At 35.0% G+C, this 13,584-nt stretch overlaps 1 protein-coding gene across 6 annotated transcripts; it reads right to left on the reverse strand.

Moving 5' to 3' along the window:
* Positions 1-391: 391 nt before the first annotated feature.
* LOC140792699 (uncharacterized) lies at positions 392-13,584 on the reverse strand. Of its 6 annotated transcripts, none has more exons than XM_073143855.1 (21): positions 13,349-13,483; positions 12,964-13,034; positions 12,047-12,135; positions 11,568-11,825; positions 11,018-11,144; positions 10,898-10,935; positions 10,586-10,679; positions 8,417-10,164; positions 8,180-8,311; positions 7,959-8,031; positions 7,701-7,740; positions 7,411-7,483; positions 7,026-7,091; positions 6,680-6,757; positions 5,939-6,111; positions 3,551-3,597; positions 3,171-3,386; positions 2,660-3,089; positions 2,077-2,164; positions 1,742-1,825; positions 392-679 (listed from the first exon to the last, which is right to left on the reverse strand). In XM_073143855.1, exons 4-17 carry the CDS (start codon positions 11,789-11,791, stop codon positions 3,267-3,269), a joined length of 3,033 nt encoding a protein of 1,010 aa, XP_072999956.1. In that variant the 5' UTR covers positions 11,792-11,825; positions 12,047-12,135; positions 12,964-13,034; positions 13,349-13,483; the 3' UTR covers positions 392-679; positions 1,742-1,825; positions 2,077-2,164; positions 2,660-3,089; positions 3,171-3,266. The 6 variants fall into 6 exon arrangements, with proteins under 6 accessions (XP_072999956.1, XP_072999954.1, XP_072999951.1 ...); XM_073143853.1 differs by having other exon boundaries at positions 392-676; positions 3,171-3,411; XM_073143850.1 differs by having other exon boundaries at positions 3,171-3,411.

The raw sequence follows: 13,584 nt of genomic DNA on the forward strand, positions 1-13,584 counted from the left end.
AGTTATTAAATAACAAAGAAATATTATTATTTTGTCCTCGAAAACTGTAATAAAAAGAAACATCATTTCAATCCAGTATTATTTAATTCTTCTCCTCTCTTTTCTCTTCGCCTCTCTTTTCTCATATGCTTTTTAATGAAATAGTTTCTAAACTCATTTCTTGTGCTAGTTTAAGAGAGTTTTTTTACCAAACTATTATATGTCAAAACCAGATTAGAAGGCCTATATTGTGTGATATTTTAGGGATATGACTATTTTTATTATCATCTAAAGATCGCGAACTTTTATCCTCAGAGCACTCCTCGACCATTTACTGCACCTTCTAATAACTCTTCTGCAATAATCGCTGCACCCACTATGTGGTATAGAATCCATCAGATACATTCAATACTTGACTAGATAAATAAATCTGCGGTTTTGCTTGACCTTTCTATACAAATACAATATTTTAGGGTGAGTAGAAAAATTACATAAAGAACAGAAAATTACATCCGTTAAGAAGCCATCCAAAGGTGCACCTTGGATACAAATACAATATTTTAAGATGGGTAGAAAAATTACATAAAGAGCTGAATTACATCCGTTTAGAAGTTGCCATTCAAAGGTGCATGGAGTACTGTGACAATCTCGCATCAACTTAGCATCAAATCCCAAGTATAGTTGACCAGCCTTCCTTCTGCTGTACATGATAACCTTATGGTCACGGATAGCTTGTGTCAACTTTACTCTAACACGAACAGATTGTATTTAGTAGACAATCACGACCCATTTATTAAATGAGTTGCGCAATACGACCCATCTAACCCATTTAATAAATGGATAGTGTTAAATACGACATGATAACATGTTTTAACACGATAGGATAACACGACACAACTAACACGATAATATTTACCATATATAAATATTGACATTTACTGAATTACCCTAGGTCTATTATACAAACAACATAATCTATTTTATCTAAAAAGATATACAATACAAAAATATATTATTCTAAATATTCGATCATAAATTCAATTCAACACAGGTAAATAAATTTAAGTACTAATTTTACTTCCAACTTCCAACTTTCAAATCTAACAATCTTATAACAATTAAACATAATTTCAAAGTCACATTACAAATGATAGATGGTATAAAAATAAAAAACAAATAATAACATTGAGCCCACCATTTTATTGTCCAAAGATCACAACCCTATCAGACAAAAATAAAATAGAATGTTAACTAAGACAGAAAAGATAGAGAGATAAATAAAACATCTACTATACATGATAAATCAAGTGGAATAGAAGATAACAAAGAAAATAGGATGTATATTCCCCGTTTTTAAAACACAATGAAGTGTGGAAAGTCAACATATATATAATCTCTACGCTCATACACCATTTATTTATTCAAATCTCATTTCAAAACTTTGTCACTGCAAAACAGCTATACATAAGACTAGTTATTTCCGGATCTATGTAATACTAAATTTGAAAGCATACACTTAAAAATGGCATCAGAAACTAGTATTTACATTAGGCTGCATGATTTTCTTCTATTTTCAACAAGAAAAACCTGACTATTTCTTATCCTAGCCACTATCTTACTATGCTGATTGTTATATGTATATATCAACTCTAAGCAATTCAGTTAGAACATTCATGGAAGCAATTCAGTTAGCAAATTAGCACATGAGAGGAAATGCATAAAATATAAGATAATGACAAGAAAAGTTTCTTGAACCACTTACATCTTCCTTCTCCTCACGAAGTTGTCGCAACCTCTCCACTTATGCTTCTTTTGCTTTATCCATAAGCACCTCAATGTATTTTGACTGAAATTAAGAATAAAATGATGCTGTCAAAGATCACCTAAGATCCTCACAAATTAAATGCATGAGAACAGAAGCACTCAATATGAGAACTCAGGATACAAAAAGGATGAAATGACTAGATAGAATACAAAATTAAAGATTAAAATACAAGTTTAAGAGACATGCTACAAAAGTCTGTGTTTGTTATAAAAACCGGTCAGCATGATTTAAAACCTAGCATAAATAAAGTTATAAACCACTGTAAAACTTACATCAACCAACTCTATTGTCCGCTTTATTTCACAAAACACATCTGTATGGCTATGACGCTTCTGAGTTATCAAAATTCTCCACAGTTATCTGCATTCCAATAAGTTCACCAAACCAATAAGAACATCCAACACAAATCTAATTAGCAATAGATGCATAAGAAATTTGAGGACAAAAACAAAGAAAAGAACTAACTTGTTATACTGGACATATTTCATATATGCATCACCTATAGATCATCTACCACAAAAGCATTCAAAATATTAAACTAATTAGATGGATGTTTGGCAGTCAAGATAGGCATGCTTGTGAGTTCAGAAATTCTAAACATTGGACAAAAATGTTCCACAAGACAGGGATATTAAGTGTCAACATAAAATTGGAAGTTATACTTCACAGTTAAGACCAAACCTCATTCTGTAATATACAAAAGAGTATAAAAGCTATAGCTAAACCAGTAAAGCTATTTTCCACTAAACTAGCAAACACAAAGCATTCGCTAAAGCACCCAAAGATCAGGTTCTAAGCTCCAAAACAGAAACACTACAAATAATTGCAAATAAAAGATAATTTAGAATCTTAGACCTCGCGTAAGAAGATCCGATGGGCGATGACAGTGTGAGGAGATTTGACGAGCGACGACAGTGTGAGGAGATCCGATGAGCGACGACAGTGTGATGGGATCACGCTGTGGGTCAACAGGTTTCTGATGAGATTTTCTGGCATCGAATGATCCCTGCAGAGCCTCCATAACACAGCCATCTATCGCAACCTTTGTTCATGTTCCATCTTACACGGTGCATAGCCACAACTTTTGGAGGGAAAACATCTTTTGCTGATCCATCATCTCTACTATTGCTGCTCCGTGTTATCTCTCGATCCACACCACATTGTTGGACAGGTGCTCGACTCAAATTAAGTTTATCTTCCTTGCTGTCTCGTGGTTTTGGTTCTGTTTTCTTTAGTGGAGGAGCATGAGCGTTATCGGGTACCAAAATGAGAGAGCAGTCATCTCCTAACATTTGTTTCAAGGAGGTTACATGGTGGACAAATGTAAACAAAATAATTGGCTGCATTATATGGCATACACATTTACCAGGATCTGCAGGATTTGCTACTTTAGACTCGTCAATATATAAAGACTGACCATGCATGGGTTGAAATACATCGCCACAGTGATTGGGAACTTTCTTCAGCTGGACAGGAACATTCTGTAATGGAGTCTTGGGCAATGGTGTGTTGATCTTAAGAGATTGTCCCTCATCAATAAGTGAGCCACAAAGAATATGTGGCACCCGGTTCCTGCTTGATCCTTTGTCCACAAATTTTGCAGTAAGCTAAAAACATTAAATTGAATAGATTTTCAGAAACTAAACCAATATTTTGACATCTTTATGCGGACATTCAAAAGGAGGTCATCAGACGCATTATAATAGGTATGGGGAAGATAAAGAACAACTTTATAAGGTTGTTTACCTGAAAGCGGATGGCCAAACCATCTGCACTGCAATAAGCAACAAGACCTGAGCAAACAAAAAGTTGACAACCAAGCTATCAGCATTAACTATCTTTCATATGGATGTTATAAAGGTCAGGTGCATATAATGCAGGAATAATAAGTTAGTCCCAACTTGATTCTGTTAGTTCATTCCCTTATAGAAGTATGCAAAAGCAAAGCAATTGAACTGAAAGGGCTAAGCTATAGACGATGAACACTACTACACTAGAAGATGACCATGAAATATGTGGTAGTTAATTGAATCAAGAAAGGACAACAGTTGGATTACTGATTATATTCTAACTCTCCAACAAACCTTTTAAAAGATGGGAATTTTACTATTTTACACAATTGCCACTGAAAGCTTTCAAAACATCCTAATTGCCACTACATTTTCTGAAATATCGTAACTGCCACCAATTTCATTGAGCTCTTTTGAAAATACCATTTCGTCAGTTAAATCCAATTAATCACTATTAAAACTAAATTTGGATTAAGAAAAGCTAGTATATAAATTGCTTAAAATGATTCTAAAGAAATCTAGCATTAACTGAATCATAGTAAAAGAAAAGAAAATCGAGCATTAACTGAATCATAGTAAAAGAAAAGAAAATCATTTTTTACAAGAGAAAATTAGTGATAAATATTTTATGCTCTAAAGATTCTAGAAAGGGTATTTTAGTTATTTATATATATTTGATAACTTTAATAACTATTTGTTAGGATATTCTATGCATGTTCCATTAAAAACTAATTATAATGGCAATTCTAAAATAGTTAAGATTTAGTGACAATTATGATTGTTATTGCAATTTTATGTAATGACAAGTTCGTAGGCATAAGACACTTTGAAATACATTGAACAATCTATGTTTAATATAAGATTAAGGCACATGACTTATGAAAGAGTACACATGCAAAGAAAATTGAAGAGCAAACAAGAAATCATCAGTGTTGCAAGATAGGTGCGCACCCTAGCACGAGTTTAACATAAATTTCATATGTTAGCAGGCTTGGGTGCAATAAGTCAACAGCATACCCCAACAACAAGGCGGAAATAGGAAAATCTAAAAACCTATTCAAACTTACATATTCCTTTGGTGGACTCTTCTAGTATGAAGGAATGATGTTTCTCTAGGGGTGAAAATGGATCGAATACGGATCAGATAGTGCTTAACCCACATTCAGATCCATAGGTCCGAATACACATTCGGATACGGATATTAAATGAATATCAAAATTAAAAATCATATCCTAACTAAACGAATACAGATAATTTTCGGATACGGATTTAATAATTTTCAGATAGAAGATCGGATCTTAAACAAATACAAATCAAATTTTAAACGAATTATAACCTTTCTTTTGGAGACAATTAACACAAAATATTAAGAATTTTAAAAAATATTTTTTTGCATGTCAAAAACATATAAATGTAACAAAATCAATCTCTACAAATAATATAGAATAAGTTATTAGTAACAATATCAATATTCATTATTTAAATAAGTAAACTAAAAAGTATAAATCATTCAAAAAATATACAAATAAACAAATATTCAATATTCATATAAATTATCTACAAGATTTAGGATAACTTAAGGAGCATATTTCTATCAATGGTGATAACAGTCATCTACATATATCCGAATGTTTAAGCTTCAATAAAGGATGACCCAAAAGCATTAGAGGAACTTAACCGACATCGTCTACATCGACATCTACCACCACAACAACATGAGGATTGAGAGTTAATCTGTAGTTAATTACACAAGAATAGTTAATTATACAATTCTTGTTCAAGAGTTTACTTAAACACCTAGGCATTAGAATGTCGCGAAGATTCATAAGTTTGTTTTATCTCTATTGCTTGGTGAAATAAATTGATCAGTTTTGAGTGGGTCTGTGTTTTTTTTTCTCTATGCATGAGATGTTTTTCGCATTAAAAAAATGTCATGCATTTGTTGTGCTTTACTTTTCTTATTCAAACTCAGCTTTTCATTTACTATTCTTATTTGACTATTTATTCACTTATTTAAGTTTGGTTTTCTTAGTTTGAGTAGTATTCAAATTTTTATCTCCTACTTAATTTTGGTTTTTAAAGTTTCTAATCCTATTAAGATTATGTATTCCTAACCCAAATCGATTTTGGTTTTTAGTTTTCATCTTTGACTTAGATATATACTTTCCATATCTCTAAAATTAGTCGATCTAGGAACTCTATCCCCCCAACATTTCAAAATTTCAATAATATTTTAAAAAATGTAGCGGCAATTATGATATTAAAAAAATCATACGCAACTTTGTGAAAGAAAAATATTTGGCAAATTTTGTGATACAAGAGACCAAATAGAAAAAGAAAGTACCTGTAGTTCTTGAAACTTGGACACTCCAAATGGCAAATGCCGAACATGGATAATTTAGAAGACCCTGATGTTTCGCTCCAACAAAAGGCCTTCCAGTGACAGGAACATCAGATGCAGCTTTGGACAAGCCGAGAATCTTCAGATTACCGTCATCGAATGAGATGATAAGACATCTAAAAGAAGTAGACCATGACAAAGAGTTGTTATTCATGAGAATTATGTCCGCCTACTACATAAACATTCATGCACATGCATGTTAGCACTAGGTGCACAAGACACATGCATACCCAAACGCGTATGAGCATATCAAGGATTAGTTATTTTGGAAACAACAAGATGTTGTCCAATTTTTTCCAACTCGCCAAACTAGCTGTCTGGTATCCAAGGGTGAATATGTGTCATGTGAACCTTGTGAATCAGTGTACAGACATATGACCAAATATACACACACACAGATGGGAGTGCAAGAGGGAAGGGAGGAAGACTCCGATTTTCAACAACATCATGCTGATACCAAATAATATTTCTGGCCTTAGAGCCAGAGGCTCTTCAGTTGAAGCATATTCTTTCACAAAGAAAGGTATAAAATAATGGAATTTGAACTACAAACAGAAATAGTACCTACTCAACTAGCATAATGGAAGATCAACCAATCACTGAAGAGGATCGTAAAAAATTAATCTAAATCCGGATAAGGAAATTAACGATCATATATGTCTATCAACATGAATAAAAGTTTACCTCGGCTCCTTCAACCAATCCAAACTCAACACAGCTCTTTGAGAAGGATTAAGATCCCATAAAGGACGATATGGATCTCTGCAGCAGACAATTCATTACTTATAGCTAACGAACAACAAGAAGCAATGGATATAAAGCATTACGCACAATGGCAAAAACAGGAAGATGAATAAGTCTAAACTTCATCTTTTGTAACACAACCTAGTCAAACAAAAACGAGCAGGGAATCTGAAAGAGCATTGTTCTAGTAGAAACTCCTTGACCACAAAATGAGATAATTAGATAAGGTAAAGGAAAATGGCCAATCCACAACTACTAGAACCATACATTAGATGTAAATACATACCGTATGTCCCAGAACTTTAGACCTTCATGGCCCCCAGTCACAAATAGATTTGAACTCTCTCCATCACTGCATAATATATAACATACCAGTAAATGTACAAATTTTATATTTCTTAATTTAGGGAAGGAAAACAACACTTATTGGAAAATCCAAATAATTTAAAAAATAACAACTATTTTCTTACAAATACTCAGCAAGATTCAAAATTTACTGTAAGTCATCAGAAAATTCAAGATATCTTTCTAAGTAACAAATTAACTTTCATCCAAATAACATACACTTAAATGTTTCTTGGGGAAAAACAAACAACAAATAAAGTTCCTCCTATTTGGAGAAACATGAAATGTGCTTCAACAAAACTATTCTGTGGAGTAGCAACAAGTACCTCTCATACGGAGCCCAAGAAAGAGCTCTTATAGGAACTGAGTCAGCACTGAAGCAAATCAAGGGCTTGGAATCTGTAAATTCACAGTAGCATATAAGTTCACTTCTTAAGAACCATCTATAACAATATAATATGTTAGCAATTCAACTGCTCAAAACTATTTTGGATAAATATTGAACGGCAATATCTAAGATAGAAGTGACAGGCTTTACTAGTCCAAAAGAGTCATTTCAGCTGCAGTAAGATTAACAAATAGCATACATGTCACAGAGCAAATATCACTTTAATACCTTGAGATGGAAGATCTGGAGAGAACTTCCATAGCGCTACCTGAAAATAGTATATTTATGAGCATAATTAAGATTTGTCATAGCAATATCTAAACAGGGATATCAAGTAGCTATAATGCTTATAATTTGGAGGGTTCTTAAATAACAAGTGATGGCATGGGCATCCACACACTACATTACTAGCACAGCCCTAGATCGCAGTCTATAAACATTTTCCAGAACTTGCACATTATGCAGACTTATCTGTGTGTGACTTACCATTCCATCATGGCATCCAGCTAATATCATATCATGAGGGGGATGAGGTGACCACTCAACTGTCAAAGGAACACTGTAATACATTATAGAAAGAGAACAGGTAAGATATGGAAAGCCAATTATAATTTTAATTTAGAAAATATTCATAGCAAACAAGCTTGTTCAGTTAGCTAAAAAGTTTAATGTAAACAACTTCAAAATGCACATCTAACCGGTTTTACCTTTGTCTGCTTCCACATTTCACCTTTGAGCATCTGAATATTGGTTGCAACTTCAGAAAGCGAGGGTCAATACCCTCACCACAAGTAGAAGAATATATATTCTGGACCATGCTTGGAAGCGGAACTTCCCACCTATATATGAAACAACAGTGAATATGAACTGTATAAATCAGTGTACTGCTATAAACAAAAGGTTAAACGAGAATCAATCTTTTTAAAAAGTGTATATAGACATACACTTCAAGAGTGCCACTCCCCAATAGTACAGCAAGATAGCCCATATGATGTTTACATTCTGATTTGTTTACAACATAAGGTTTCCATTTCACATCCCATGCAACTTTCCCATTATGTGCCAGACACAACATAACCCTCGGTAAAGCAATGTTTTTCGGGATCGCAGGACTAGTAAATTCAACTTGATGTGGAACTTTCTGAGACATTTTGTCATTTAAGAGTGTTTCATCCTGACAAGCATTATCATATGGAGCAATGGTGACAGATAAAATTTTGTCTTCAGTATGTAAAATTGGACATGTACTATTGTTGCAGGAATTTTCTACTTCCTTATTCTCTAATCCCCATTTCTGCTTGTTTGCAATAAGGCCCTCATCTCCTGCTTGATATATGACAGGTGCAGAGTTTTGACCAGATCCAGGCACAAATTTAACTGACAAGCCATTTTCATTGACAGCTGACAGAAATTGACTGCTTGCATTGCAATTGGCAGCTGTCCTGGCCTGATCTGCTTGGCATCCAACTGATGATCTATTTACGATTGAAGGCTCATTCACATTTAAAATGTGGACTGGAGATACGACTTTCTCAAATTCAACACCAGAAGAAATAAAGCAATTGTTTTCACTTGAAGCTAGTTTCTTTCTAGGTCTCCCTCTACTCCTTCGCTGAGTTGATCTTTCCGTACAATTTATATCAGGTGAAGGACATGACGGCAATGCACAATCAGCTAAAGCAAGACTTACAGGAATAATAGACTCATTCACATTCTCAATATGGCTGGTGCTACAACCACTTAAGATAGACGGGATAGATGTATCTTTTCCTAATTCAATATCAGGAGATACTATGCAACTGTTGTTACTCAAAATCGGATTCTTCCTAGGTCTCCCTCTATGTCTCTGTTGAATTGGTTCCACACAACTTACATCAGCTGAAATGAGCTGCTCAGATTCATCTTTTCCCAGTTCAGCACCAAATGCCGAAGAACAACCATTCCTGCTTGGAGCTAGTTTTTTACTCGGTCGCCCTCTACGCCTTTGTTTACTTGATTCAGTATTATTTACGCCAGATGAAATAGGCAGGATACATGTGTTTCTTTGTAATTCAACAGCAGAAGCTATAGAGCAATCTCTTCTGCTGTCAACTGCTTTTTTCCTGGGTCGCCCTCTACGCTGTTTTGGAGTTGATTCCTTGGCATCTATAATACTTGACACGGGCAATGCTAATGCAACTTCCCCTGAATCAACACTTAAAGGAAGAACAAAATCACTTACAAGGGGAACCTGACTGTTATGACATAGAGATGATTCTTCTTCTTTCCCGATCAAATCTTCAACACTTGGAGGCAGTGACTTTCTAGGCCTTCCCCTTGGCCTTTTAGAAGATGATTCCTTGACATCAGTAGAACTCAATATTGGCCTTTTTGTCGATGTCCCTCTATGTTGCAGAAGATCTGGCAGACCTCCAACACTTAAAGAACCCAAAGAATTATCTTGTACTGGTATTTTCCTTGGTCTCCCTCTAGGCCTTGATGTTGGCATCTCTACAACATTTAAACCATCACCTGGTTCTTCTCTAACTAGCTCCTTTTTAGGCCTTGTCTTAGCTCTATGTTTTGCCGGTTGGACATCCACCTTGTCGACCAGTGTTACAAGGCACCAGATTTGAATGGCACCCCTTCCAGTCAAGGGGGCACCTATCTTGTGATAAGTAGATCCAGGAGAGTGAGCAGCTACTGCAAGATACTGCAGAATTAAAAAAGTTTCCTAAGTCAATTAGGAGAAAATCATTGTTACACTCCCAATTTAATGTTGTTAACCAAGTAGAAAAAGATGAAATTAAAAATAATTCACAAAACGATCCAACATCTTGTGAAGGAATCTGTTGAAGCAGTTGTTTAAATTATGATAGTTCATCTTCAGGAGAGATCTTCCTGGAATCTATTTGGTATGGATTTCTGATACCATAGATGTTAATGTCTTTCAAGCCACATTTTCCATTTATTTGATTACTTGCATATTTCCATTGTAAAATTCTTAAAAAAGGAATTGAATTTTACTAAAGTAACATAAAAGGAGACATTGTATTTTCAGGTAAAGAAAGTATCTAATAGCACATAACCCTACACAAAAAGAAGGCTAACGATGGAGATGGATTAGTATCTACCTCACAACTAATGGTAGACTCATGGTTGTCCCGAATCCTGGGGCACCAATCCATAGCCCATACATCTCCTCCAGCATGCAAGACAAAATCAGTGCTGCAAAAGATCTACAAGTCTTATCGCATACTCAAGTTGCAGCTTATATATTCTCATATTGAAAAGCATAAAGATGAGTAATACTCAATTGAGTTATGCAACTCAAGAGAAAATATGATAGATGTTTAAGCAAACAAAAATTTGAAACAAAGCAATCTTTTTGTTGATTTAAAAAACAAAACTTGTAGATTCTTGCCTTTATATCATAGAGGGAATACCTGTCAGAGCATTTCGATTTGTCAGGTGACTTTTCAATCTGCATCAGTTTGTTAAGACAATGATCAAAATTAGTTAAACACGGTTAAGAACACTGGAACAGGGTACACTGGAAAATCAACCTCAGGAACAGCTGCAGATGAAAACTGAGGTAGACATATCTCACTATTGAGGTCTTTCACTTGACCACATGCAGTGTCATGAGAAAAGCTGATAATTTTTGGCTCATAATAGAAATGCTTCCATTCCCTGAGAAATAAAAATGAAAATTACCCAATATTAACTAACAAATAAACACTATTCGAATAAAACATATAATTTAAAAGAAATGATGAAATATTTTGCTTTGAAGCAAGACGAAGATTTACTGTCTCTTTATGTTGTCCAAAAGAACAAATAATGCTATAAACCACCAAACAGTCACTAGAACACCATAATAGCACCCATATATTAATTTCATTACTAATTTAACGCGCGAGTTAACAAAATCTAAACAAGATACAAATCCTGGTTTACCAATCTACTGATTTAGGATCCTCCAATTCATGCCTATCAGTTCTCCAAGTAGAAATCAGTTACCAGTCATCAGTTTACGAAAATGTTTACCAATTTGGTCTTTTTTGTGCCAAACTTACTAAATTCTCAACCGATATGAAGGTAAAGTACGCTCACTTTAAGAATGTGATCATGGAGGCGAAGCGCTCGATCTCGCTTGCCTCAAAGCTAGGCTCACTGGACTCTCCACAAAGAGCTGCTATCTCACCACACATGGAGAAAAAGTTCACCACAGAGTAATCAAACAAGGAGACTTCGACTCCACCTCTGACCGGATTTTCCTGCTTCGATCCCTCGCAACGTAATCCTTCTTTCTCACTGCGATTCGTGGCCTTCTCCATTATTGAGCAGAACCCTAGGATATAGCTTTGAAAACTATAAAAATAACAAGTGAAAACACCGTATTAAATATAAATCGATACAATACTCGATTCAAAGAAATGATGGCAATAGTCTAGAGATTTATTGCCATAAGTTCATCCTTATAAGTTTAAGGCTAATAACAAATAAGCAGAATTCGCCATAGTAAGCTCAAATTATCCATATTAGTAGACACCAATTGAAAGGAACCAAATTGACTGAGAAACAAAGGATACCTTACTCTACAATATCCTTGAGATCATTGGAGGATGGATTAGTGTTCCCACCCAGATCAGCAAGAAGATAAGCAGAGATTAGCTTTATTCTGAATAAAATCAAAAGCCGTGAGAGTCAAAACATTCATAAGTCTATAATGATGATGCTGAAAAGTAAAAATAATTGAAAGTTTTATCTACTAGATAAAGTTCATCTGTACAGCATATTAATAATAAAGTAGCCACGTTAGCAAAGAAAAGGAATAGTCAATCCTTAATAGGGAAACCCGAGCACGAAAAAGTACAAATTGGTACAATATTTTGCACCAGAATGTCATCCGGAATGATGGCATATAGAGAACAACCTAAGCATGTCATGCATCCATTTTTTTACTTACTTCCTTTCAACATGTCTCCCTATGTTTGCCCGTGAGGAATGGAAAAATAGCTAAGAGGATACAATTCTACAGGAAGAACCCTTTCTCTCTTTTGAAAAAGTTTGTGCAACCAACTTCGCCATTGGATTGTTTCTCATATTATATAAAAATACGTGCTGCTTTGATTATAACAAGAAAAACAAAGAGAAAATAACCTTGTTCAACTCTCAGTCCCTTCACCTCCGATCAAGAAAGTGACTACAAATTATAACTGATATTTTAAAAACAATGTCAGGACGATTAAATAACGCAATGCTCACATAGTTAATATGATAAGTAAATCCAGCACTAATCAAGAAATCTTAACATATAACTCGATGTGCATACATTAACGACCAGTATGATTGTAATAGTCAAAGTTTTCTTCAATCTTTATGATTACTTATGTAATTAGAACCCAATTTATATTTGATATTCATCTTAAAACCTATATATATGACTAGAAAACCGAGATCTTCTATCCAACAAAAAAATAAAGTAGGCGAGAGTTCGTAGGAGTACCTCGACGGTGGGTTTGCAAAACGAGTTCTCGAAGCCGGAGAGAAACGAGTATAGGGTTTCCAGAGTAAAACCTACAGGCCAATGCAATTACATTTTACACCTTATATATTCACGTATTTATTATGCACACCATACATTTTCAATATTTACTTCTTTTCTCTGGAGATTAGATTATTGGGCTTGGGTCAGGTCCAAATCCGGGAAGCCCAAAGTGAGATGCATGCAACCATGCTATACACTCAAACCGTCAGATAAAGATCAGACGGCTACACCAAACTGGGTTCCTCTCTCTCTTATCGCTATCACCATCATCGGGTGTTCTGTTCGCTAATCGCAGACTAGAAGAGGAAGAGGAAGAGGAAGAGGAAGAGGTCAGTCAGCTCACCTCGATCTTGGTCGCAGGCTTGAGAAGTAGTAGCGGGATGCGAGGGAGGAGATGTGGAAGGAGGTCAGGGACAGGGAAGACGGCCCTCTACTCCCCGTTTCTTTCGCCGCCCGAGTCCAATCTCGTCGCCGTTCCTCTCTCGATCTCTCCAATCGCAAGGAGATCCTCAGCTCTTAAGTCGATCGATGAGTAAGTCGAGTTCCAATTGTCGAACCTATTGATCGAGAAGCGGTTTT

The sequence above is a fragment of the Typha latifolia genome, chromosome 7, assembly GCF_019914945.1.
Source record: "Typha latifolia isolate L0001 chromosome 7, TyphaL0001v2, whole genome shotgun sequence".
Classification (NCBI taxonomy): Eukaryota; Viridiplantae; Streptophyta; class Magnoliopsida; order Poales; family Typhaceae; genus Typha; species Typha latifolia.

Excerpts from the sequence above, each read along its gene's own strand:
- LOC140792699 (XM_073143852.1), bottom strand. The coding sequence starts at position 11,791 with ATGGAGAAGGCCACGAATCGCAGTGAGAAAGAAGGATTACGTTGCGAG. Across the intron at positions 10,165-10,585 it reads AGTCTACCATTAGTTGTGAG|TATCTTGCAGTAGCTGCTCA; the intron begins GTAGATACTAAT and ends TTAATTCTGCAG. Across the intron at positions 8,032-8,179 it reads AAATGTGGAAGCAGACAAAG|TGTTCCTTTGACAGTTGAGT; the intron begins GTAAAACCGGTT and ends AATGTATTACAG.